This window comes from Malurus melanocephalus, unplaced genomic scaffold, assembly GCF_030028575.1.
Source record: "Malurus melanocephalus ecotype Western Australia unplaced genomic scaffold, MMel_1.1 scaffold_452, whole genome shotgun sequence".
NCBI lineage: Eukaryota > Metazoa > Chordata > Aves > Passeriformes > Maluridae > Malurus > Malurus melanocephalus.
The window spans coordinates 248,133-275,224 of record NW_026623684.1 but is presented as its reverse complement, the minus strand read 5'-3'; the positions used below and the strand labels follow the sequence as shown (position 1 = coordinate 275,224).

The following is a 27,092-nucleotide window of genomic DNA, read 5'->3' as shown; positions in this document are numbered from 1 at the left end:
TTCATCTTGTGTAAACAAAATGTGTTGTCATGAAATCTAMTCTTACTGCTAGAGAAACTGTCTCCTGAGATACACACTGGGTCCTATTTGTGTGCTGGATCCATTCAACAGTTCAATATAGTGGGATCTGGCAAACCAAGGGAGAGAAACAAAACCATGTTGTGGCCTTTGTCAAAAAATTGACAGCTCTGAAATAGAACCTTGTTTTCTTCATGTCATTATTTKGTAGATTTCCAGTTAGTTAAAATGCAAATATTTTCTGTGATATTTGCTAAAATTATTGATTTACTTGAGTTCTTAACATACTGCATATTGAATTAAAAAAAACCCCAAAATAATCAAGGAGGATTGTTCTTAATTACCTTTCTTTCTTTTTTTAGATTATAAACTTATTTGTGGCTGTCATCATGGATAACTTTGATTATTTGACACGTGACTGGTCCATCCTGGGTCCCCATCATTTGGATGAATTCAAAAGAATATGGTCAGAATATGACCCTGAAGCAAAGTAAGTTAGATCATTTCTCTGATAAAATTTATTTGGTAAAAAAAAAAAGCAGAACACGGTGTGTTTTTGGAGTGGATTTTTGGTAACTGATTTTTGGTAACTGATGTTTTGGTAACTGTGTGTTGGTTCCAGGGGAAGGATAAAGCACCTGGACGTGGTGACGCTGCTGAGACGGATTCAGCCACCGCTTGGTTTTGGCAAATTGTGCCCTCACCGAGTGGCCTGCAAGGTGGGTTCCACCTGAGTTTCTGTCTGAAGGAGATAAACTGAGCTGGAGTGAATGATAGTGTGTAATAGAACATGTAGAGTGAGTGAAAAGACAGAAAATTAATGAGAATTTAAATTTATATAGAATCTGTCAGGCAAAATGTGAAATTTTGAGGAGGATTAATGGCATTTTAATGTGAAAGTTGAAAAGCAATACAAAGGTGATTGAATGATTATTACATTACTTGAGGACTTCAGAAACAGGAATATTGGGATTTTAGTGATTTCAGTGGGAATAAGATTGACCTTTTTAATTAAAGTATTGTTACAACATGATGTCATTTGGGTTTCTTGTATATCTGTTTTACAGATATCTATTTTATCAATTTTCTATCTATTTTATAAATAGGTCAGTTGACATGTACCCATGACACTGGGTKGGAATGGAGCATCACGAGGCACATTCAAAGCTAAATTGTATCTGTCTATGTGCTAGCATCCATTACTCAACTTTTTTGGATAACTTATATAATTTATATTCCTCTCAGTAATACTGTTCTTTGAATTCATCAGCTTTTCAAAAATTAACATCACAGGAGATTTTTTTTCCAAAGAAAGCAGCATCAAAATTTGTTTTCCTTTTCTCCTTTTCAGAGGYTAGTAGCCATGAATATGCCACTAAACAGTGATGGAACCGTCATGTTCAATGCTACTTTATTTGCTTTGGTTAGGACTGCTCTAAAGATAAAAACAGAAGGTAAGGTTCTTCACTGTAAAGCCTTTACTGCCCTTGACAGAAAGCACWATGAGGAAAAGTTACAATTTATTTCTTTTGTTGGACATGAGTAGGGCTGCCTTGGTCTCACTGGATCTGGTTTGCTTTATCATGGACTGTGTTCACTGTTGCTGGGAATGATTTGCTAGAAAGTGAAAGGGTTGGTGAGGCCAGAGCCAAAGATACCTCAGAAATTATTCTGTGTTTCCATCTGGTCAAATAAAAACGTGCAGCAGTGGCATAGCAGGGGTCTCGCTGCAAGAAATTAATGAATTCCCTTTCCTGCCCAACCAAGGTGCTCTTTCCTCACTTTTAATTCAGTGCCTTGGAACCCCCAGTGGTGCAACTGCAACTTTTGCACACTTGGAAGCAATATTCCCAGTCTGGTCAAGGCYGCTTCTGACTGGGTTGAATGGATTTCTGTCATTTGCATTACAGAGGGAAAGTTTTTTCAAGGTAGTGGTATGTTTAAAAGAATTTTCTTTCCATTTTTAGACATTTTTCAATTTTTTTTTTCTATCTTTAACTGCTTTTGTTTCCATTTCTGCTATTCTCAGCAGAATTCGTGTTCCATTGGCAACAGCAAACTTAGATTAAGCCCCCTCAGGTWTTGCAGTGGTTTAGGTGAGCACTGCAAGAGAGGAAAGACTGCTTAGTGCTCAGTTATTTGAACTTTCAAGACTGTACAACTGAGTAATTACTGTGATTAAGTAAATGAAGGCTCAGCTTTGGATCAAGAGAGAAGAAGTTTGTAAAGAGCAAGTCATCACTTTCTGGACAATTCAAGCAGAAGGAGTGACAGACTGAGGCTGAGGTCTGGAAGTCACATTTCCCCTCTGCAGTGCTCCAGAGCTGGGTTTGAAAGCACCAGGAACTCACTGTTTATGCCCTTTTTTCTCTTTAGTTGTTGCAGAATTGTCTGCTCCATCACAGAGCTTGGGTTTGCCCCAGAGGATCCCACCACAGTCTTTAATTGTATACAGCTAATTAATATACAAAGGATAATTTGCTGAAACATAATTGCCATCCTCTGTTTTCCCATTTCATTGCCACAGGTAACCTAGAGCAAGCCAACGAGGAGCTCAGAGCAGTCATAAAGAAAATCTGGAAGAAAACCAGCATGAAATTGCTGGACCAAGTTGTCCCTCCCGCTGGCGGTCAGTGCGAGAAACTCTGCCGTGTGCTGCTCTCTGTGCATGTTGGTCTTTCCAGATTGTTAGGAACCAAAAGAAAAAAAACTGCTAAATTTTGCAATTGTAATGTGATTTAAGGACAACAAATAATAACAAAATCAATATTGAGAAAGTTATATCCTAGTACCGTATATAATACATATAGGACTGATAAGAGAAACTTAAAAAGAGAAAGAGGAAGAGGAAAACATTATGTTTATTTTCTTGCTTGAAAAAATTACCTGATCAGACCTAGATATAGTCTTGATTTCAAATCATTCAGCAAAATAAACTAGCTTGATTTCAATGCATTGAACAAAACAACATGTTTTGTACTGTGCTACATTATAGCTTATCTGCTTGTATATGTTGAATATATCTGGGAGAAAAAAAAAAATTGCCAGCTTATAATTTTTTTTTTGCTATATTAATAAAGCAAGAAGCTAAATTATCTCAGTTATTCTAGTTTAAASTAGAGCCATTCCACAGATGATGGAAATGGTTCAGATTTATGCCAATAAGACTGAGATCTGAATGTGGCCCATCTAAAGAGATATCTGAATTCTAATGGCACCAGACATTTGTGAGAACTACAAGGCACGTTTATGAAATGTTCCTATGTGCCCTAAAATGACATGTCAATATCTCTCTTTGCAAATATATATATTCTGATATATATATTTAGCCTTTTTCAATATATACATTTTTATTAATACGCTCTAGTGAGGTTTAGGTGACTGTTTTTTACTTGCTTTTTCAAGTTTTAAAGGTGCAGGATCTGTCACACTCTCACCCACGCCCAGGGTATATTTACGCAGACACCCAATCCTCACATCCATTGTATTCCCCTGATAAGTCTCGTTGTTTATTGAACCTTCCCAGTGTTATGGCAGTCCCCARGTGTGCTCAGATCCAGCCCCTGGCCCAGGGAGGGGATGTTCAGTGCCAGCAGAGGAGCAGCACTGCCTGCACTGCCCTTGGCATCACCCAGGAGCAGCAGCTCTGTGGCTGCAGGAGCCACTTGCTGTTGGTGTGGTGGCTGCTGGATTATGGTTGGGGTGAAGGCAAACATCTGGCCAATTTGATTCCCCAAAGGGAAACTGATCCTGCACGTTTAAAACAACTTTTGTGTTCTACTCTGTTGTTTTTAGCCTTACACCTAAGTGCTTGCATGGCATAGATGAATCGCTTTGTTATTGTTGTAACTCTGTGCTTGAGCTTTTTCTGCAGCCTCTGTTCCTTTCAACTATGAGTCTTTCCGAATATTCTGAAGCAATTCTGTTTTAGGGTGGTGGCATGGAATTAGYGTTGCCTCTTGCCAACTTGATTCCCCTACATTTTTTATTGAAATAGAGACGCATGCTTCAGAATAGCGAGCTCTGCCTGCCTAAATCGATCTGACAAAGAACCTGTACAGATTACATTCCTACAACTAATCTCACATAGTAATTCACTCCTCAGCTTCATTTCATTGCTGAATATAAGCTGTGTATTTATTTTCAGCTCTACTAAAATTCATTGCTAATGTTTATTCTGCAAATGTAGCTCTTCAGGGTAGCTAGAAGGCTGAAAACCTGGAAGTGCTCAATTCATAGGAAACAGTATGGCCTCTGCAATCCAGGAGAAATAGGAATGTGTTGGGAAATCCTGCATATTTATGWATTTTCTATTCCAGTTTACTTTGTTCCTCTGTGGACCTTGTTAGGATTTACTTGAAAATTGAAAATATTGTAAGCCACCTAGAAAAAAAGAGGAATACAGCTGTTTTACACTCATATGCCAYAGGAGTGTAAAATAGCTTAGTGCTTAAAATTAGTTTTGATGTTTAATATTCAATGGAAAATTGTCTATGAATTAACACCAATGACAGCTGATAATAACAATTTCCTAGCAGATGAAAAATTCTCTTCCATATATATGAGCAAAGCTTCCAAATTCAGTRTGTTAAAATCACTTGCACTTAAAATTATTGAGAGGTCCAGTTTACAGTAGTTTGCTCCAGTATTACTTGTTCTGATATTACTGAATTCCAGCTCCTTTGTATGCCATGTGTCCAAAACACTTACTTGCAGAGCAGAATGAGAATAATCAGTATAGCAGGTTTTTTTTTTATTCCCCCTTGGGTTAGAAATAGATGCACTAGAAATAAGCAGTCAATTCTTGGTACTGATGAAATAACTTATTAATATAACTTAGACTGTTGATAGTTAGCAATACATTTTCAGTACAGAAAGATGAAACTCTTTTGCAAAAACATAGAATGCCAATCAAATGTCTGATGAATGAATGAGACTAGAGAGTAAGAGAAAAACATAAACTCAAGAAAGTCTCACCTGTATTCTCGAAATTTCCCAATCTCCACCTACAAATCCATTTAATCCTGCCTAGTACCTTTTGCCCTCTTCCAACTGCTTCCTTTAGAAATGATTCCTTTTGCTGTCACTAATTGTAATTAGCAATCTGTCTCTTCTGTGGTCAGTTATGCTTAGCTGCCTTCCCATAGCTGTCTATATCTGGCTGTGTGTGTGTTACTCCAAAAGCAGAGTCAAGGATGGCTCCCCTTGAGGCATCAGTTGCTGTGTGCTCGTGTCTGCAGCACCACTGACTGTGCCCGTGGCACTCACTGGCACCTTGGGGACACASACACACTGTGGCATGCCAGTCCAGCAAGCTGGCAGTGCATTTGTCTGATTTAATAAAAGATTTCTGGGTGTGCAGAGTGATCAATAAGGGCCCTCCATCTCTGCAGCTGCCCTTTCAGGTGTTGTCCTCGCAGGTACAGTCAGTGGTGGTGCAGTGTCATTGATGTGCTCCAAGTGCAGCCCACAGCAGTGTTTGTTCTATCGAGTCTGTCACTTCTATGTGCTTGTTCTTCCTAGGAGCCATTTGCTAACTCACCTCCTTAAAAGTTTTGTTGAAATACTTGAAATTAAATAGTACAAAGTGCGGGGAAAGGCTTGTCTGGGGAGTTAAACCAGAGCTATACTCAGGATCAGTGGATTTGTCTAAACTAGGGAAGGCAAGTTCACATTATGTGCTGTATAATAATTTCACCATTAGTCTCCTCAAGAGCTGCAAAGGAAAATTGCAGGTGAACATCAAAGCTAAGGTTCACAAAAAGTTTATTAATGAGATTAGAGGAATCAGTTAAAATGCCTTTTGTGGCTGAGGTGGAATCCATAGACTGATGAGCTTTCCTTGTGAGCTGTTCCTGATATTTCCTGCTGGTTCCCCCTTTCCTATAGGAACTGGGGGGACTCTGACCCTTGAGGAGTTGTCAGAGTTGGCAGAGCAGGCTCTTTAATATGCTAAGTTATTTCCTGCAACAGACTGGTCTCCCAATCAATGTCGTTTGAAGCAATTACTATAATTATTTCTGTATGATATAYTTAAAGACAAACTGCTAGGAGAAGGCATTCTGGGTGCATTTCCATGGTRGTTAAAGGATGTTGTACTTTCTCACGTTCATACAGCCCATTTCAGACATTATAATGAAAGGAGCTGACTTTTCATGTTAGAGGTTTTATTTTAAGATAAATTTTATCAGAGGGGTAAAAATTAATTTAAACCTATTTGTCCATGGATTGGATTCTCCATGCCTTTTTTAATGTGAAAACAAGTCACTAAAAGAAGAAAGTCAATTTAAATTAGAAAAACCAGTAATTACAGGTAAAAATAGTACTATAAATACTATCCTTAGTGAGATACATTGGCACAACTTATTGATAAAACAAAGATACATGGACACTCTGTTTTAATCAAATGTCAAAAAAAAAAAAAGCCCTTAATTTCTAACAGAGGTGTGTTAACATGTCTGGACATGTTAGATTTTCATGTTCAGTTGACTGYAGAGAATAGCAGTGGATGCCCAAAGCAGCCCAACTCTCCTTTATGTACAGCAGGAACCAGAAATCCTGCTGTAAATGGCAACCTCTGGGTGCTGAAAAACATGGAGAGACTGGACAGCACAGCAGGAAGGGAAAGGGAACTTCATGTSAGATAACTCTAGGGAGAAAAGTGTGTGACAACAAAAGCAATGTTTTTGAATAGAAAACTATTCCYAGTTTTCTGGCAAGCATTAGTCACTGAGAGATCAAACCTGCCCAGCTGAATGATTCAAAGGGCTCAAATGGCACATTCATTCTTAGCTGCTGTGAACCAGGTGATGGTGGTGCCCTCACAAAGCACCTGCCTTGCAACTTTGGAAACKTTCAAATTTAGATTTTGTTCACAGCAGTGACTCTGTGAAAATGCAACATTTCACTGTCCTGGCTGTTTGCCTATTGTTTGAGTTGTACTAAATTCACCGATGGAAGTTATTTTCATTCCTTTCAGCATTACAGAACTGACACAATACGTACACTGACAAGCAAATTTGGCTCAGCAGTTATAAAAAAAAAAAAGAGATGTAGGCAGTGTCACTCTTATGAGCATCAGTGTATGTGAGACATAGCAGATTTCATTTAATCTGTTTACTCCAAATAGCTAAAGCCTGTACTTCAGCTTCTATGTATATACAAACATATTCATGGTTTTGTTGGAAACTTGGAAGTACATGAGTCTTGGTAAAATATTGTATTTTCTTCTTTATTAGGATGAGTTCACTCAACTGACTGAACCCAGCCTGCTTGCTAAAACATTGCTTTTGAGCCCCTCACAGGCTCCATTGGTGTAAGCTGAAAGCATAGTACCCGTTRCACCCATCACATTCCCCCCCAAATCAGATGTGAGTGTACAGGCTATTGATAAATGTGCTGACTTGGGAGAGATCTGTCTGGTCTGTTCATTTAGATGATGAGGTAACCGTGGGGAAGTTCTATGCCACCTTCCTGATACAGGACTACTTTAGGAAATTCAAGAAACGCAAAGAACAAGGACTGGTGGGGAAATATCCTGCGAAGAACACCACGATTGCTCTGCAGGTGATTTTTTTTTTATGTTTTTAACTAACCATTTTGTGAGCTTACTTGAAATAGCAGGTAGATGAATATTGATGATTGTGCAATGGTGTGCCAGGATTGTATTTAGCTGGGACACTTTTGGCCCTTTTTCATCAGAAAAATAAAACCTAATCCTGCTGTTCCTTGTCTATAACAAGGTAAGTGCAAAAACTTATTCTCTATGGGTTACACAAACAGTAGCAATGGTTATAAAATTTCTTAACAAATCTAGCTGATAAATCACAACCTAAAGCTGCTGAGTGGATACTGGATAAATAAAGCTCTGAGCTATCATTTATGTTTATTGTTTTGCTTTAACTGTTCAATTTCTTGGTTCCTACAAAGCCAGTTCTCAGGGAGGTTCTACTCTACATTGCCTCATAGTAAAGAGATTTTTTTACCCTATCATTTTTCTTAATTCTCATTGTTATTTTTCTTTTCCACTTAYGATATGGTGAAATATCTTCCTATTTTTAAAATATTTGCAAATTCTGAATTCTGCATCCATCAACTTCTTTCATAGGAAGTAATATTAACATACTGCATTTATGTCATGCACTTCTGTCTCCTAAAACAAGCTATCAAACGGAAACCAGGACAATAGATTTGGCCTTCTGTCTCTCAACAGGCCTGCAGCAAGCAGTCCATAGAGTACACGTGATCTAAAGAGCATATTCTGACAACTTCTTTCCACTGGTACCCTTTGTAAAATGAGCTTTGAAACAGGCAAATGGAAAGCTGTTCTCAAATAATTCCAGACATCATGCACTGCATCATTTTATTGGATTGGGACTTTGTGAATTTCAACTAGTGATGAATAGTTTGGTACAAACTATATTTAATGATAGTTTTTTTATTCTGATGCCAAAATTTAGGAATATGTTGTGAAAATCCCATTCTGAAAGAGGAGAGTTGTGTTAACCTGATTCAGATACCTGTTCTCCATTAAAAATCCMGTTGGTTTGTACTTCAGTTTAGCAGAATGATCTTTGATGTTTTAAGTGGGCAATTTTTTTCACTCCTATTTCCTGAGGATGTCTCTGCTGGCAACTCTGACATCCATTGTGTTCTAAGTCACCACAAGCATAAGAGATGCAGCAAGCAGAGAAAGATTCACCACAACTCTTGTTTATTTGTGACTACATGGCTTGTCAGGATTGTATGAATTGTATTTGGGTACACAAAAGAAAATTATTGGTAATGGAAGTGATAAAAAGGCTGTAAACAGTTGAGAGGGAAGTGAAAGATGTTGGATTTTTAGTAAGGATTTTTCAGACTTCTTTATGGCAGAATCATTTGAGTCTAAGGAGGTCAAAGTAAAGTTTTAAGCCTCAGCATTGCAGGTTTCCACTCGTGTTTTTGAAGTTGCACATGTAACAATGCAGACAAATGTGAGTGTGCTCTGTTGTTTATTATCTCTGTTGTTTATTGTGCTCTGTTGTTTATTATTATGTTGTTTATTATTATTATTAACAGGAAGCCTGTGCTTCCTGTTCAATGACAAAGATGGAGGGCAAGAACGGAACTGGAACAAATCAGCTCTTCCTCTCTCCTTAGTCAAATATTTTTCAAATCAAAACAGCTAAAATATGACTATGAATTCCTACAAGAAATCTGCAAAGGCCTGTGACATTTGAGGCCTTATGGAACTTATTTTCTGATTAAAACAATACTCCTGTGGTATTAAAATGAGGCAGGGCCATGGATGGGAAGCTTGTTGTTTTTTTTGCCCCCATCTTTCTCTTTTCTGCTTTTGTCTTTCTAACAAATCAGTAGGAACTCAACTTGATTTACCAAATAAAAACGGAAATACTTTTTCAAAGAGATCTGAAATCTGCGGTTGGAAGAAGAAGCTCAATCTCACAGGTTTTCAGTCCAGCATATAAATGAATWATGTGGTTTTAAACCTTCAGTAAGTTCAAATACAAAGTCACGATGCCCATCTTTGTTAGAACAATTAATTGTATGAGCTTTAAAACAGAGCTGGATATCTTTCTAAGAGAGATGCTCTACTTCAACAAGGAATTGATTTCTTCCGATCAATGACCYTGAGAACAGTCCTGTGGGATGTGTTACAGGGAGTTTAGTATAAATGATCACAGCAAATCTTTTTGGCCTATAATGTATAAAAATCAGGTGTCTCCATTTTCAGCCTCTTCATTTCAGGCTTTGTCCAAACCTTAAATGCTTGTAAAAGTTCAATGTTTTCAGAAGTCTGTGTTCTTAACAACCATTTTTGGCAGCATTATTTATGGGTATATGATCCAGCTCATGTCTTGGCTATGGAAATTTTGTTAGATGTTCCATGAAAAGCTTTTAACTAGGAAAATATTATTTCGGTCCTTGGAGAGGTAGTAGTAACCGTTTTTCCATTTATTCTCTGAAACACTCCAAGTAAACTGATATTTGCAAATCTCTCTGGTAAACAATATGCCAAGGAAAGCAGAAATTTGCAATTTCACTCTGTTATCCAGTTTTTCAGGGAAGTTGCAGTGATTGTTATGTCAATACAGCAGAGGTGCTCCAGCATTAATTAATCAGACATTCTGCACATTCAGTATTGCAACAGCTGACTTTGTTACAAAGATATGAATGGAAGAGATGATGAACAACAACAGAAAAACAATTTGTCAGCCTTTCCTCCTCTCTGGAGGGGAGAATTATCCTCAGCTACACCTGAGTTGCTGACACTGAAATCTGACAGTAAACACAGGACCTTCATTTTTATTCTTGTCTGTGCTTACCTTTTCTATTGCTTAGAGACTTTATTTTTGTATTAGAAACTTCCTGTAATCAGGGAAGGCATTTTACTTCAGCAGCAGCTTTTATTAAATTTCTCTAAACTAAATAAGATTTCAGAGTATCTGGTAGTCATGATTATACCACTGCAAACAGCCTCTGTTTTCTGAGCTGCTGAACATGAGAGTGGCATTGGCTGTGCTACGTCTGTCTGCAATTTTTTGTGATCCAGAATCTTTCTATACTAGCAATTGTTTGCTTATAATTGTAAAAAATATGACAATAGTACTTTTACCAGGCTAATAAGAAAAGTCTTTCCAGCTATCTGATTCCTCTGTTTGTGAAGAACAAGAGCAATTTTATTTTCATATTCTGGTTTGCGCCCATTGCGGAGCAGTTGTCATGCTGCAAAATCCTTTAGCAAACCAGCAGATAAAAGCAGTGTCACCTGYTCCAATTTGTGTCAAAAGCCATATGAGCCTTAAATGCTCTTTGCTGATACCTGTGACTTTCTCTTGGGGTGAATGAACTAGTCAGTCAGTGAAGAGCATGGTTCCTAAGCATCTAATAAACCCTGCAGTTCCTGCATTATCTAGCCTGGCTTTCCTTATCTACTTTCTCCTGCAAGAGAGGGAGAAATCAATCTGCTATCAAGATTTACAGTCCCATTGTAATCTTTGAGTGAAGCAAGAGGTGAGTTGCAGTTTTATAATCCTGCTGGTTCTTACTTTCACATGTCACACTTTCCTGTCTTTGGAGACCAAACAGCCCCTGTGAGACAGAAGGCTCCTTGTGACAAAATCTGTTGTRTTTCAAGTCTTAGAACAGCTGTTGGGCAAGAAATTAATGGATGTTGCCATTTTCTCTGTTTTATGAGACTACAGCAACCTTTTTTAAACAAAGATCCCTTCTTTGCCCTCTTTTGCTCCTCATGCTCACATGGTATTTTGTTGGGGTTTTGAAGGGTGGGTTGTTTGCTGGGTATTTTACAATATTTTCATTCAGTACTTTTGAAGAAAATGAAGGGAAACCCTGTAGCTGTGAAATGGCCCAAGGCCATGTTTTCCCAAGAGAACTACACTTCTTTTTTGTTGGTTTTTTTTTTATTATTTTTTTTTAACTAGTCCTTTAATGATAATCTAGGATTTTAAGTTGGATGCCTTGCTTTTAGCTAAAACTTTTTAAAACACGTAACTCTCATGCCACTGCCTCTGATGGAATGATTTTATATTAACACAGGCAGAAAAACGATGCAGAATTATTTAAGAACCTTTACATGCAAGATAGAAAGGTTTTTAGAACTGCAAGGCAAAATCTCCACTAGAAATCAAAGTGTTAAAAAATAATGTTTTCAGCAAGAAAAGCACTTCCAGAAAAAGTGTGGTATGAAAGACAGGGAGCCATCCACACCATCTTTAGTTAGCTGAAGAAAATTTCATAAATTGCAGGGTAAAATTCTGTGAGTTCAGGAAAGTCCAGTGGGGCTTTCTGGTGGTCTRCAGTTGTTGTGTTAGTAAGTTCTGTTTCACCAAATGTGGGAAAAAATCCTCCCTTGGAAGCAACATCACTTAGCTAAAGATTCAGTCTGTGGACTCAGGAATGCAGAGCGACCAAGGAGCATGTGTAAAAATACTGTTCTTACAGGGTGTTATCTCTAGAGACACACAGAGAGGATTTAATTTCAGGGTGAATGAGCACTGGAATAAGTATAGAATAGGGGGTTTTGTCATTGTGACTTAGGCATTTTAACACACAAAACTGAAACTTGCATCCTTTGCCTGAGTTTTGTTTGGTTACATGAAACCAAAACTTGCAAACTGTGTCACAGGAATGTCCCTGGCAGCCCCCTCAGGTTTAGGGGCCAGAACCCCCACCCAACTGCAATGAAGAATACCCCTTCTTTTGATACTGGGTTTCAGATGTGTTTGGTGCAGGAGAAGAAACAATAGAATTTTGGGTTGAGTTAAAAAATTAGAGAAGGGCTCTGCACAACAAGATTTGCTTTGTATATGCCAGAGCATGCAGTAGTCAGGAATTCCTCCTCTTACCCCACAAGAACTTCATTCAGGATGATTTTTATTCAGTAGAGCTCAGGTTTTCTTCAAGGGTGTGACATTTGCTGTTTGCCTGACCCAGCTGCTGTTTGGGTATCTGCCAGAGAGGAGGAAGCAGCTTAGAAAGTGAAGAGGGTCTCAGGGGAGTGTTTATCTGCTCAGGCTGTTAAGCCAAGGAAGTCTTTCTGATGTGAAGTTTCAAATTGCTCCTCACTCAGAAAAGGACACCTCAAATGGTAACCAACAGCAGTTTGTCTAAATTTGCAGATTGTCACCAAAAGCATCTTCAGAACTGCAATAACAATGTCCTTGGAACCCCACGATTTTCTGCAGAGCCTGGGGAATCCACCCCCTTATGAAGGGAAGAAAAGAGGCTCTGAAATGCTGGGTGACCAGTTTGAGTCAGCTATTTAGGCTGTTTTGTGGGGTCACACAAGCCCTGAGGTCGCCAGAAAAAAGGGCTTCTATTGTCTTTCTTGTGCTATTTTCTGATACTTAGGCAGTGACAACAAATATATTTTCTGGGTCAGGAAGAGATGTCTTTGTGTAATGATGGAAACTTGTATTGAGCCAAACAGTAKTCACATTGCTGGTGAAATAGATGTGAAGTGAAGCATGAACAATTTTAATTACTTTCATCTAGCACATCAAGGGAATGAACTAATTCCACACTGTTATTCCTATGGAAAGTACTTACTAACATTTGCATCTATATTTCATATTTATTTACACGTAGCAATCTTTGTTAATACACACAAATAACAGTTAAAGGATATTTCCTTTCACATCCCAAGTACACAAAAACRCTGACTTATTGAGCTGAACTTGACTTTGGAGACATATTTCAGATTAAACTAATTATGCTTTTTCCTCTCTGAAAACGTTACAACTATTATTAACCCTGCAATAAGAAAAAGRAACAAGCCAAACCCTGTGCTGAGCATCAGCTGAGGGGTTAATTTGTTGCTCAAGTTCCATTTAATTGTGCTCCCGTGTTCATTGTGCTCCCAGAAGGGCTCAGCTCAAAGGCAGCCTGGGCTGGCTGAAAGCTCTGAGCTTTGTGCAGTTGTGGAGCAGCACATTCAGACAGCAGTGGGAGATGAGCTCTGCCAGGATGGATAACTCTGGRCAATCAAGGCTTGACTACTACATCTCCTATGTCCACTGCTATAGTGTAGGTTATTCAACTTTTTTTCTGCATGCTTCTTACTTTATTTTAGCAGTTCTGTCATTGTATTCTGTTCCTGCTAACCTCAGTTGATTTTTATGTTAAAGTGTCGGTGTAGCTCTGAGGTTTTTGGCTCTTTGTAGTTTTCTTTGCTCTAAAACAAGCARATAGTAAAAACGGGTTCTTTACCTACAAATGAAATAGTTTATTTGAACATTTTTTTGGAGTCWTTGGCTTCCTAGATTCTGAAGCTCTGAAATTCTAAGTATTTAGAATTAATGTTTGTGCTTCTTTTCCAGTTCTATTGAGTTTATATAGCAAAACACATAAATATACATCATTGTTCTGAAGTGAAGCTTGACAGTGTCTTCCAATTCCCACTATCACTCTAAAAAGCCTCAAAAGAGGGAGCACTGTGTATTTTACTGGAAATACTGTAGGTGACAATGATTATTACTATTTAAATAAGGTGTTGTGCTTGCATTTCTTAAACTAAGCTTAAACTGCTTTTCTGTGTAGGTTGGACCACAACTTAAAATGGTTGTGGTTTGACTTTAGGTACAGGGGAAATGACTTCTTGTAGTTCGGATTATTTATAAGCATTTGAATGTTTTTCTGAAGGTCATGACTTGCATTAGACAGAGATTTCTTAATATAAGACATATATCTAAAATGTTGTTACTCTTTTATGCATAGTATAGATGTGGGAAGTTGATTTAAAATCTAKTTGGCATTTCTTAAAAGCAGTCTTTTCAAAATGTTTACATGTTTAACTTTTAAATATTCTGATGTTTTGGTGTGAAGTGCCTTTCAAGCCTGTTAAAGCATATCCCTAAATAACCTGCTAGGGGTACAGCTACTCGTATATGACATATTTTCTCTCTGGGTAGGGGGTTCCTACAGTTCTGTTATTTCTGCATTTGAAAACACATCTCAGTGTTGTTTCAGACACAGGGACATCAGTCATTATCTYTTGAGATGCTGTTTAGGACCCAGCACAGCTGTGTCAGTGCCTTGTGCCACCCTGCAAACATTGCAGGTGCTGTTGTGCCTCCAGAGCACCACTGCACAGAATTACCACCTTCATCTGAACTCATCTTGGGCCCTTGAGGGAAAGCCAAATTAAAGACAAGCTTGGGTTCCTCATGTAATTATGGTGTTGTTCAGCACTCTGTGTGTYACTGGTTTGCTAAGTAACCATTGGACTGATATGTCTCATCTTTCTCATCCCTGCAAGGAAAAAAGGTGAATGAAGGAAGGAATAAAAAAAAAAAATAAAATTGAATAAACAGTGTGTCTGAACAAGAAATAACTTCTTTTGCAAACTTCTAGCAAAATCTGCAGAATACAATTAGAGCCATGCTCAAAGACTGTGAGGAAGCAATTCCTGTATAACACTCAATTTTGACTTTTTTTTAAAAAAAGTCATTATAACGTGATGCTTCAAGAATGTGGCAAGTCTTGAGTTACTATATGTAAAAACAAAAAGTCTTATAAAGTTCTCTGTAGGGTAATAACTGCCTCCTAAGAGCCGTAGCAGTTGTAGTGAGCATGAAGCATGCACACCTCTGGCAAGAGTAGACAAATCACTGTCCAGGATCTCTTTTTTGAAAAGCCCCACCTGCTCAGCTTTTGTTTTTATCTCTGATTTAAATGTAGCAGGTTTTTTCATGAATGAAGGACATGGTGTGCTCCCATTGCTGTCTTGTGTGTTATAATGTCTCCAGGGTTCTTGCTGGGTAAAGTGTGCAATATTATGTGGGGAATATGTGTCTGAAGGACCCTTCTTCTCTGTAAWTTAAAGAGATGGGGAAGATTGGTTTGGTATTTGTGTGTGCTCTTTCATTTAAGAGATCTTTGATTTGGTTTTGAAGCACTTGAAGGTAATGTCAAATGTTTCATCAGTCCATGCTGCCTCTTCAGTCTTCACAGAAGACATTGTGTGGTTCAGAGAGGTCACTGTCCTGCTGACATAAAGGTACCAATTCCTGTGTTTTTATGTCAGTCCCATTTTAGCAGTGGGTGGCTGATCTAACGAAGGATTAGGTTATCAGTAAGTGCTCAGCATGAGCATTTGTATCATTATGTGGTGTTCCCCTGTCATAAAAATGTTTCTTAGATTGCTTAGAATCCTGCTGGATTGCACCAGGTAAAATGAGACAGCACGTGGGAGTAGTCATTTTGAGGAYAGAGTTCACAAAATTGCTGTAGGCTGTTGTGTTAGAACAAATAAATAGAGGAATATTTCAGTTCTGCAGAGAGAGATGAGATGATAAAGGCTGCCTGCTTTCTCTAGAGTAAAGGAGGGCTAATTCACCAAGAAGTAAGCCAGGAGGCAGCTGGAAATGTAATCAAAATTAAATTACATTTCAATATGTTGCTGTCAAACACGTGGCTTTTCTCAGCTTCCAGTCATATATTGGTGGGACTTTGTCACAMTTTGGCAGACAGGAGGATGAGCTGGTAGTTTCTGTCAGGGTTAAAGTTGCTGCTGCTGCTATCTGAGGGTGCTGTGCTCACAGAAGAGCTGTGCTGGAAGGCATCCTGGGCTGGGAGATGGGCTCAGAGCTGGGAAATGGGCTCATGGTAACTCTGGACAGCCAAGGCTTTACATCTCTTGTGTTCACTGCCATAGTCTGTGTCTATTCAGGTGTTAACTGGCTGCTAATTTCCTTTTTTAGCGGTTCTGTCACTGTATTCTGTTCATTCAAACCTCAGTTTATTTGTATGGACAGTTGAGGTTCATTTTGTTTTTTTTTTTTTTTTAATTATTTTTGTTTTCTTTGCTCAAAGCGAGCAAGTAGTGAGGGTGAAAGGCAAGAGGCTCTTCTTGCTAATGGTCAAATAACTGCAACAACAATACTCTACTAAACCAACACTGCCTTTGTTCTGCTAAATAAATAGAAGTCTCTGGTTTTCCACTTGAAAATCAGCACCTTAAAGAGTTAATTTTGCTTCCCTTTAGCACCTTGCAAAATGATGACATTAGCAACCTTGCTGAGGCTTTGACTATGCAATTAGCATAAGAAGTGGGAGAAAGCACAATGTATTCATGAAAGGAGCATTGTATATTAACTCACTAGTAAATGATTTTTAGAGCCTTGTTCAATTATAGCATAACTCTCAAAGTTCATCCCTGAGGAAGGAAATTGAATTGCCAAATCGATGTCGTTAATATGRTTAGTCAGGCACCTTTTTCAGGAAGTGAAATGCAGGAGTCAGTGCCGCCTGAAGTGGAGCTTGCAGTAAACCTACACCAGTACATTCAAAGCTTTTGGTTCATCCCTTTCCGGGTTCTGATTGCCCACACTGCATAAATGCCTTTTTGCTCCCCAGCAAAGCAGCTGTTTCTATTTTGAGTGGAAGTTTTGAGTGTGCTCTTGGGAACGTGTGAGGAATCAGCATAAATGAGACCAAGCCACGTTTGGGCTCCTCCAAGGTCCCTGAGCTCCTTGTGGAGCTCTGAAATTGACAAAATTCTCTACACATCCTCCTGCTACTCTGGGCAAGTAACAAAGTCAGTGTTGTGCCAGGACATCCCTCACATCTCTTTCAAAAACCCTGGAAAAGAATAAATCAGATTTTTAGATCAGAATCAAAAAACGAGCAAGTGCTGTGCATGATTTTTAGTAGTGTAAGTGTAGTGATAGTAAAGGGTTAAACAAACACATCTTTGATTTTTTCTGAACCCAAGGAGATAAATGAAGCTATTGGGAAGAACAAGACTCAGTTTCTTGCTTTGGACCACGACAGCCAGAGTTGAATCTGGACAAAATATCTCTTTCTTGAAGCAAGGCAGGCCCTGAGCACTGAACTCTTGCCATGGGTCTGATGTCTCTTTCCTCCCTGGTGTGCAGCTCTGTCCTGGGCCGTTTCAGCATTATCCCTTTTCCTCGAGGTTGCTTGTGGTAGCAAACTTGAGAGGAATACCCTGAGTCTCTGCCGCTGTAACTCAATGGTTTTCTGTCCTAAACTGAAGCTCCAAACCAAATATCTGCAAATCATAGTGCAGTGCAAATGAGCTGGAATTATTTTGCTGCTTTCTTTTCCATCTGAGCTCTGCTARAATTGCTGTTGCTATAGCAAAGATCTCCTTGTGTTTCCTTTRTTGACACAGGCTGCAAACATTTTTATGACATTAAAGATACATCTCATTGAAATGCATTTTTTATAGTTCTTGCTGATTACTTATACCTTTTAATAAGATTAATTTTTCTTCCATAGGGGTCCATAAACATCAGTGGTCTTTTAGTCAGTGTCTACACTGTGATAATAAAGATGTGATCACCTCAACAGGGTTGTACTGGAATATTGAAACCTTTTATTAATAACAGTAAAGGAACTTACAGCAGGAWGCATCCTCTGTGGATGTCAGGATACAAAAACTGTTAATTGTCCTTTAAAATAATTTTAACACCTGTATTTAAAGAGTGAAAAAGAACTTGCATTCCTAATGTGTTATGGTATTGTCATTGATTTAGGCAGGACTAAGGACACTTCATGATATTGGCCCAGAAATACGCCGAGCTATATCCTGTGACTTGCAAGATGATGAACCAGAGGAAAACAATCCAGAGGAGGAGGAAGAAGTTTATAAAGTAATGTCAGAACACAACCATGTGAATTGTTTTTCGTATAATATGAGAATAAAGAATTACCTTATCCTTGGATATTAAATAATATAATAATAACAATAATACTTTTAAACCACTCAAAACAGAAAATAGAAATATTTAATGTATAAATCTGTRAAACTGGTAGCACCAGGACACTTGYATTTCTTCATAAATTTAGGAAGCAGTTCCTGCAGGGTTGTTCTCCTGCCCCTAATTCTTTCTCATTAATTCTGACTTTTTTCTTAAGCAGATCCTAACAAAAGGAGTGAACCTTGCCATCTCAAATTTTGGTAGTGACAAAGTTTAAACCAGTTTTAACTTCCCCAGTGGTAGATAGGAAGAAGAGAATGAAATTCTCTGCAGCCAAACCACAACAGCTACAGAGCTGCATATTTTAAAATGAATGCATGGAATTACATAGAGGTCAAGTAAATATAAATGCCATTTCCAATCCCGTGAGGGGTGTCAATAAGGATCAATCAGAAAAAAAGATTARTTTTCCTCTTTATGCTATTTAGTCCTAAATGGTGAACACATGAAGTTGGTGCTATAGCCAGAGGCAGTCTAGAAGCTGTTTGCCAGCAGCAAGAAAATGTATTTTTTTTCCCAAGCATTTCAGAAGAAGCAGATGTAAAGTCATGCTTCTGCAGGAATTACAGCAGAAGCCCCATAGCTTGCTACTGTCCTTTGCCAAAAGGATGGTGACAGTGCCCCAGCTGCCATCAGTAGATGCATTTCTCTGCCAACCATCATTACCTCCTGTCTTCTCTAGATTGAGCTGCAAGACAGACTGCTGTCATCCAGGACCCACCCCTGGCTAGACAGGGAGGCTCCCTAAGCTGGTCAGGTGGCCAAGAGAGCTGCATGTCATAGCCATACCTTAGCACCTCATCCTCTCTCTCACCATCATGACACTCCCAGGGCTGGTAAAGAGCACCTGCTCTTTCTTGTACCTCTGCAAGAAGAAAGAATGGAAGCACTGGAGCTGAATGTTCCCTCCCTGAGATTTGCTTGCGAGCTGTTGCATGGCACTCCATCCTGTCTGAGTGACGCCTGTTGCAAACGGGGGCTCCGCGAGAGCAGGACAGAATCCCACCAAAGTCTGCCAAAAAATTGAGCAAACACGTCTCTTTCTGAGAAACCTGGTGCATGTTCGTGTGTGGGAATCTGGGTTTCTCCTGCGTAGTAAGATGTGGAGAAAGCTGGATGTGTCACTTTTAGTTGTGTGGAAAAGAATAATGATCACAGCATACTATTGATTTGACTCCAAAATACAATATTGTCATCACCACGATCACATCTCTGTCACTGCAGGAGATCCCATCTGAAGCATCATAAAATTAGAAAGAAAAATCACAGGTTACTTGAATTGCTACTTTTCTATGCATGTAGGAGAGAAAAGTGAGTTGTCACTGTCAAAAGTTTGTCCTGTTAAGGTACCTGATATAACTTTTTCTTTCTCTTCCCCCAACACAGAGGAATGGTGCCCTCTTTGGCAACCACATAAACCATATTAGCAGTGACAGACGAGATTCCTTCCAGCAAATCAACACCACTCACCGTCCCTTACATGTGCAGCGGCCTTCAATTCCCTCTGGGAGTGACACTGAGAAAAACACTTATCATCAGGCAGGAAACTCTGTGTACCACAACCATCACAATCACAACTCGGTAGGAAAGCACGTTCCAAACTCAACAAATGCCAACCTCAATAATGCCAACGTGTCCAAAGTCCATGGGAGACACACAAGTTTTGGAAATCGTGAGCACAGATCTGAAAATGGTTACCGCTCACACTCCAGGACTGATCACGAGAAGCGTAGAAGGCCAAGCAGTAGGAGGTAACTTACAATTATGTCTTTGCTTTTAAATAAGTTTATAAACACACTATAAGAAACTTAAGCTAAGTGAAATTAATTTGGATCTTCATTTCTGTTGCCTACTGATGTATGRACTGTGTTTAAAATCAAGTTCTGATGTATAGGAGATGCATAAAACRTCACTAGAGTTGAATGAAAAGCAGCAGATTTCCTTCAAGTGAAATCATTGGTTACAGCACAGACATTGTAATCACCAAAGAATTTCTCTGAATGACGTGTTTTTAAAATGTTTTTCTCATTTTCATGGCTTACCTGGATAGAACACGCTACTATGAAACATATATTAGGTGAGTTGATGTTGTTCTGACATAATTGAAGAGCGCAGAGGAGTTTTTCTTCTTTATTTTTTTCTCCTTTCCTTTTTCTTTTCTAAATTAACTGTGCAACAATGCATATGCTTGGTAACTTTAGTGACGATTTTTTAATTATCAAAATTTTCACTGCCTATTCTATAAGGATAAATTTCTGGTGAAGTTCAAAATTATTCAAGGCCATGARAAGTCCAGGCAGGTTTCTGCAGTTTTCAACAGGCTAAAGATCACACCAGATTGTAGCACTTGTTAAAAATTGACTCCAAGACTGGAGAAACYAGTGTTAGCTTTGATAAATGTTAATGTGTAGTGGACCCAAAATCTTTCCTGGCCTTATGTCTGAATATTTTCTAAGACTACTTTTAAAATATAGGATCTATTGTTTTAATTGAAGTGCATTGGTAAATTAATGTTCATGGTGGTTTTAATGTCTAGATTTGCATATCTGTTTCAGATTGKTTTTTTTAATACCTCAGTGAGAACTTAATATTTGAGCCATTTGGCAAACTTCAGGCATTTGATAGGGGCTGTATTTTTTAAAATGAACAAATTTATATCAAGGAAAATAATGTCTTAAATGTATTTGACTTCACTGAGCATCCTCTTATTAATTGTTTTCCTMTTTGTACCATAAGAAAATAAAGGAAGGTCATCTTTAGGAAGCAGATACATTATTCACCTTCTGAACTGCAGTGCTCTGCACCACTGCAACACCACATTCTGAACTAGAGTTATTCATGCTTGTCTTTTTTTTCCACTTTGAAGCACATTGAAGGAACTGTCTATGAAATAAACAATATATAATTGATCTAAATTAAAAAAAACAAAAAACCTATTTGTTTGCTCCTTACAGATCTGACACTGGTGATGGGCGCCGTCCTACGATTCGCCGTGAAGAACAYGAAGTCCAAGACTATTGCAATGATGATCATTATTTGGCAGAGCAGGATTATTATAGTGGAGAAGAATATTATGAGGATGACAGTATGTTGTCAGGAAACAGGTGAGGATAGCTGTTAAATAAAATGCTGTTGTTTCATAGAATAACAAGCAAAAATGTTTCAATATTTTAGGTACATAGATGTAAAGGCTTCACTAAGCACACTCACACTGCAAATTCTCTAATGAAATTAATACTCCTCAACTGCTGAAATGTGCAATGATGAGTAGAGATAGAGACTGCTCCAAAGATGGAATATTTCCCTTCCACTGAATAAATTCAGTAACATTTCATAAATAAAAATAAACTCCTCTTCTGTCCATGTTTTTTTATTTTCAAGTCCAGCCCCAGAAGCAGAGGAATTTATTGCCATTTTATCCTAGATCCATAAGTGGGTATGCTTAAGTGCCAGACATGCTTAATTCTCCTCCTTCTTCTCCTCTTATATGGATTACATTCACCAGCTGAATGCTGGCAAGACTGACACCCTAATCTGCATCTTGTTGGTTTGCATAAAAGCTGAGATTTTCATGAAAGATAAATTTTACAGAATTCTCAGGTCACTATTTTTTTTGGTATGATAGTTAGCATCAAGTAACACCCTTCCAAGGTCTGAGTTTAAGCATGAGAAGTATCCAGAATGMAAGAGGCTTAAATCCATTCTGCTCTTCTGTGCTCCTGCACCTTAGCCAGGGTTCTCAAGAGAACATGGCAGGAGGAGAACTGAGTATTCATTTTATTCTTTTAAGCAGTGTGCAACTGAGGCCTTACATTTTTGCCCATACTGGTAAGAATAAATTCATTGAAAACACAGTTCGACAAAAATTTCTTCTGAGAATTGACTGTGTAGCTGTACTAGTACAAAAGTGTATGTCCACTATCTCAAAATCCTACAGAAACTGGATTTTAAATTTAAGTAATACAATTATAGAATGCAGTACTTAATTATCTTGCTGGAGAAMGAGTAGTCTTGAAAATCTTTTAGGAGGAAACTAATAGATCCAGTTACAAAAATTCACTGAAAGAATTTTTTTTTGTGTTTTAATGCAGGCATAGATAYGATTACCACTGTAGATATCACTGCCATGACTCAGATTTTGAGAGACCAAAAGGTTACCATCACCCACATGGTTTTTTTGAGGAAGATGATTCACAGATCTGTTACGATACAAAAAGATCTCCTAGGAGACGGCTGCTACCTCCAACACCACCACGTAAGTACATTAAGGACAATTTGAAAAAAATCTGAAATCATTTAAATGCGTTCAGACAGATACGGGTTTAAAAATGTTTCTTTTGGACTTGGATTTTAAGCATCTTAYTTCAGATTCGTGTTGGTACTTTATTCTGCTATCTCAGGAACGATGCTTAAAATTCTGTGTTTTTTTCTGAGGAGGAAAAGTTTCAATTTATAGATAGAATTAACATTGTCAACAAGTGTTTTTTCCTGTTTCTTTAATTTTTATTTCTTCTCTTCCTTAGATCATTCCCTTGGTTTTTCCTTATCTCAAGAACAATACTGCTTTTTCTGCATTTCTACAAGCTGTCTTGTTTCTTATCTTGTAATTCTGCCTTTGTATGTTCCAGGCCATACTGCAGAGATTAGCAGTGCTAATGCTCTGGTGAAAATAGGCACAGACTCAAAATTCTTGRATTTTGGTCTTTGACCTCTGACCCTTCACAGAGAGGAAGTACTTGGGGTGGCACTTGGAATGTAAAAGCAACCTCTTTTGAAGGCCTTTTCTTGTCTCAGAGATCCTCATGTTTTATGTATCTGAGGGTACAGTCTCAGGCTGTTTGAAGCTACAGAAAGCTGTAGTAAAGGGTGACAGCAAAATATATAATTATATAATAAGAGTATTATTCTTCAGCATTCATGGCATTATTGGATCCACACTTTTGGCACTCAGCTCCTTATGAYAAGATTACTAATGCTCTCTGCTGTTTGGCTTTCTGACCTCAARGGGCACAGGGGGAAAAGCAGAATGAGCATTGCCCCACACAGTAAATAACTCAGAACAGCAGTGAAGGGTACAGAAAGCTCCCTYCTGTCTTTCAGCAGCAAGAGGGAAAGAGATCAGATGAAGGAGAGACTATGAAARGAGACCCCTGGACATCTTTCTACAAGCTTTTCTGATAGCAGAGGAATTTTAAGCCAAAGAAGTAGATAGATGCTTTGTATATCCATTACGTAGATTGCAGGAGAAAAACTTTAATGTAAAAATTGTCTCAAACCTGCCCATGATAGTGTTTCAGTGGAGGGGTGAAGGTTTCCTCTGACTGCAGCCTTGGAGATAAAGTTTTAATGACTGTGTTTGGCAGTTATTTATTTAGAGGAAGTTATGCTTTTTATCTCACCTACAGGAGGTTAGATAAAGGTACTGGATAAGARAGTATTTGATATCCTAGGATAAGAGGACTAAATTCTGATCTAAATTATGTGAGGGTAATGTAGGARGTCCTTGACTTTCACCAGTGTAATSTCACAAGAGCAATCAGTGTSAGACCTCCTGTCATAACCCTTTATTTAATATTCAGGAAAAGAGTTGAGAAATTTTAGCAGCTCAGTATCTGAGCAGATTTTAGAAGAATCTCAAACATATTATCTGTAAATAATGCATGGGCTGTTTGGCCTGGGGAGCAAGCCTTGATCTTCTCACATAAATAAAAAAGAAAGAAAAAACCAAAGGAAAAAAGAATGTGCAGCATTGCACTAAACAGTTCCTGCTAGCATCTGATTCTGTCCAAGGGAACATAACACCCCGTGCCTTGGCTGAGCTCTGCAGTCAGTAACTTGAGCTCTGTGTCAAGCTTTCTCRATGTTTTTATACCAAACTCATCACCACAGTATTCAAGCAGTTTCCAGMAGTATACTAGGGAGTGATTGAGATGTTCTTTCAGCCTCTTCTCTGGAAGCATGTGCAAAGAATTGTCTTGTTTTGGATGAAGGGACTTTTTGAGTTGCTTTTTTATTCATTTTGGTATTGGGACATTTAGCATATTAGGATCAGGAGCTAAGGCTTACACTCCTTTATATGGATTTACCATTGAGACAAGAGAGAGACAAAGTTTGCTTTAAGTGGACAGAATCACCTGGTGGAGGTGCCTATTTTAGTTCAGTGGCTGTTGGATTGTCTGGGCAGCACAAAGTGTCTGCTGATAGCTGTGGGATGCCCTAAATCTGTGGCCCTCGGTGCAATGGGGCTCTCTCCAGTGTCCCACTCTTGCAGCTGTGAGGGGGGATCTGGACTCAGCTGCAGTTCAGCTTCCAGGCTTCCTGTGCACTGAAGCTGACWCAGGAATGGTTCCCATGTGCTTCCCAGTGCTCTGCAGGCTGTCCACGAGATCAGCTGAGACACTTCCACATCAGCCAAACATCTCAGTTCAGTTCGGATTTCCACTTTTTCCTATCATGAATAATAATGCACATAACAGCAGAGACCATGGCAATCACTGTCCTGAGCAACAGAATAAACACCAGGAATTGACAGCCTGAGTTGACTTGGGTATGGATTTACATACTGCACATTCAGGGAACTGGGGATTTTGTATTTCCTTTGGGAAGTCTGGTTCATTAGACTCAAGAGCTTGAAACCACAGGGAAGAAATAAGAAACTCACAGCAGTTTATGGTAAAACTCTGCAGCTGAGTGTTTCAGCCAGTCAGCTGCATCACATAATTTTATTTCCTGAATCAGCTGCTTCAAATTCTCTCAGGTTGYTTCTGTGATTTCTACCTAGGACTGTTTCTGTTTATGTGATTAATATATTCTTTATCTTCTAACCACCTGCTTGCTTATGTTAGCACAACTTATTTCTTACTGGAGGATCTGTTTTTATTTRTATCATAGCTGACTTCCAATGGAATTCTGGAAATAATAGACTTTGAGGAAAAATATTTTGTTTTTCTAATGAATTATGGTTTCCCCACAGCACACAGACGATCTTCCTTTAACTTYGAATGCCTCCGCCGACAAAGTAGCCAGGATGACATCCCTCTCTCTCCTAATTTTCACCATCGCACGGCTTTGCCACTTCACTTAATGCAGCAGCAGGTAAACACAAACTCTTCTTTAACCAACATTCAATTATATCTCTCAAGTCTCTGTGTTGCACTCTCAATTTCACTGCTGTTTGAAGCAGTACTGGTGTACTTKTTGCTGGAGAAAAAGCTTCTCAAACATCGACCTTGTACAAAACACTGGGAATGAGTAGCCTGTCCCTTTGATTCTCTGAGTGTCCCCAAAGAGTTGGGATGCCCTGAGGAATTTTGACCAGGACTGCATAATACAGCAGCTCTCTATTATAATCTTTGCCTATTAATTTATTAATCTCAAATCCAGCTGTGAGAATTTGCAAGTAYAGCATACACTTCTTTCTGAGGCTCAGTGTAGCTTGGAAAATGCTGGCAACTTCCTATCTTCTGTCCTGCACAGAGGGAATGTTTCTATACTTGGCTTTCTTTAWTATAATGTATAAGCAGAAAGATTTTGTGATATGAGTAAAATGGACAAAATGCCATTTTATCCTGTCAATTTACCATTTTCAGTCTTGTTCCTCTCTTACATGGCTACTACACATCAAAAAATGTTAACTTTGTGTGGCTGCTGCCTGAGAAATTGGTTTGAACTTACTGCAGGAGTGAGCAATGAGTGTGATTGAGCATTTGGAATCACTGATTTCCGAAATTCTTGCGTTTGCCAGGTGATGGCTGTGGCAGGTCTGGATTCCAGCAAAGCTCACAAGCACTCCCCGAGCCGTTCGACGCGCTCCTGGGCCACGCCGCCGGCCACCCCTCCCAACCGGGAACGCAGCCCCTATTACACCCCCCTGATCCAGGTGGACAGGGCTGACTCCACCGAGCACATGAACGGCAGCCTGCCTTCCCTGCACAGGAGCTCGTGGTACACGGACGACCCCGACATTTCCTACCGGACATTCACACCAGCCAACCTGACCGTCCCCAACGACTTCAGGCACAAACACAGCGACAAGCAGAGGAGCGCTGACAGCCTGGTGGAAGCGGTGAGTGCTGCAGGGACCTCTCAAGGAGCCAGCAGTGTCTGTCTGTGCAGCTTTTGTGTTTTTAAAAGCTTGAAGTCAGTTCACATCAGCTCTCTGAAAATGTATTTTCAGTTTTATAGCCCCAAACTGGTTTTAAGTAAGGATGGGACCTTACTCAAAGTTGTGTGGTTAAGGATTTGTACTGAATCCAAACCATCACACTAGTGAGTGGTTAATCAGAGRAAAAGATACCTCAGAATTTTGAAATGTAAGTTTTCTAGATGAGGATCTGTTCTGAAGTGTCCTTCCACAATRGCAGTAAGGGATTATGTACATGCCTGTTCTCTCTGTTGTTTCTATAGAAGTAATTCCCCATTTTTGCAATAACCTGAATAAAAGATCAAAACCTTTATGAATCAATATAGTTGAATGCTGAGAGAACAACAACTGCAAGGATTTGTTTGTAAGTGTACTAAAGAATGTTAAGAATTCCCTTTTGTATTARAAAAGATTTGAAGGTAAAGCTTGTACAGCATTTCTGAATCATAGTGCTGTAGCTTCCATCTATCAGTTCCTTTGTACTGCTGTGAGCTAAACACCACATTTTGTTACATTTTTGCAAATGGGAGTTCAGCTTCTTTTAAGCATGCACTATAAAGTACTGAGAAATATAAAATTCGGTGTTTCAGGGAATTGTTCTAATTGCACCATCTGAGATGTGTTAACTGTTGTCTTTACTGATGATTGATGTGTATAAAGGACTGCTGCCAAATTTCTAA

The 27,092-nt window shown here is 38.8% G+C and overlaps 1 protein-coding gene across 1 annotated transcript in view; it reads left to right on the top strand.

Moving 5' to 3' along the window:
• Positions 1–27,092, top strand: part of LOC130581970 (voltage-dependent L-type calcium channel subunit alpha-1D) — a 49,990-nt gene that overhangs the window by 21,268 nt on the left and 1,630 nt on the right. Inside the window, exons 12-23 of the mRNA XM_057380401.1 lie at positions 381–508; positions 641–737; positions 1,370–1,472; positions 2,546–2,647; positions 7,454–7,584; positions 18,045–18,161; positions 19,656–20,020; positions 20,320–20,346; positions 21,224–21,373; positions 22,361–22,524; positions 25,243–25,364; positions 26,014–26,334. Of these exons, the coding sequence (XP_057236384.1) occupies positions 381–508; positions 641–737; positions 1,370–1,472; positions 2,546–2,647; positions 7,454–7,584; positions 18,045–18,161; positions 19,656–20,020; positions 20,320–20,346; positions 21,224–21,373; positions 22,361–22,524; positions 25,243–25,364; positions 26,014–26,334 (1,827 nt within the window). The remainder of the gene's footprint in view (positions 1–380; positions 509–640; positions 738–1,369; positions 1,473–2,545; positions 2,648–7,453; positions 7,585–18,044; positions 18,162–19,655; positions 20,021–20,319; positions 20,347–21,223; positions 21,374–22,360; positions 22,525–25,242; positions 25,365–26,013; positions 26,335–27,092) is intronic.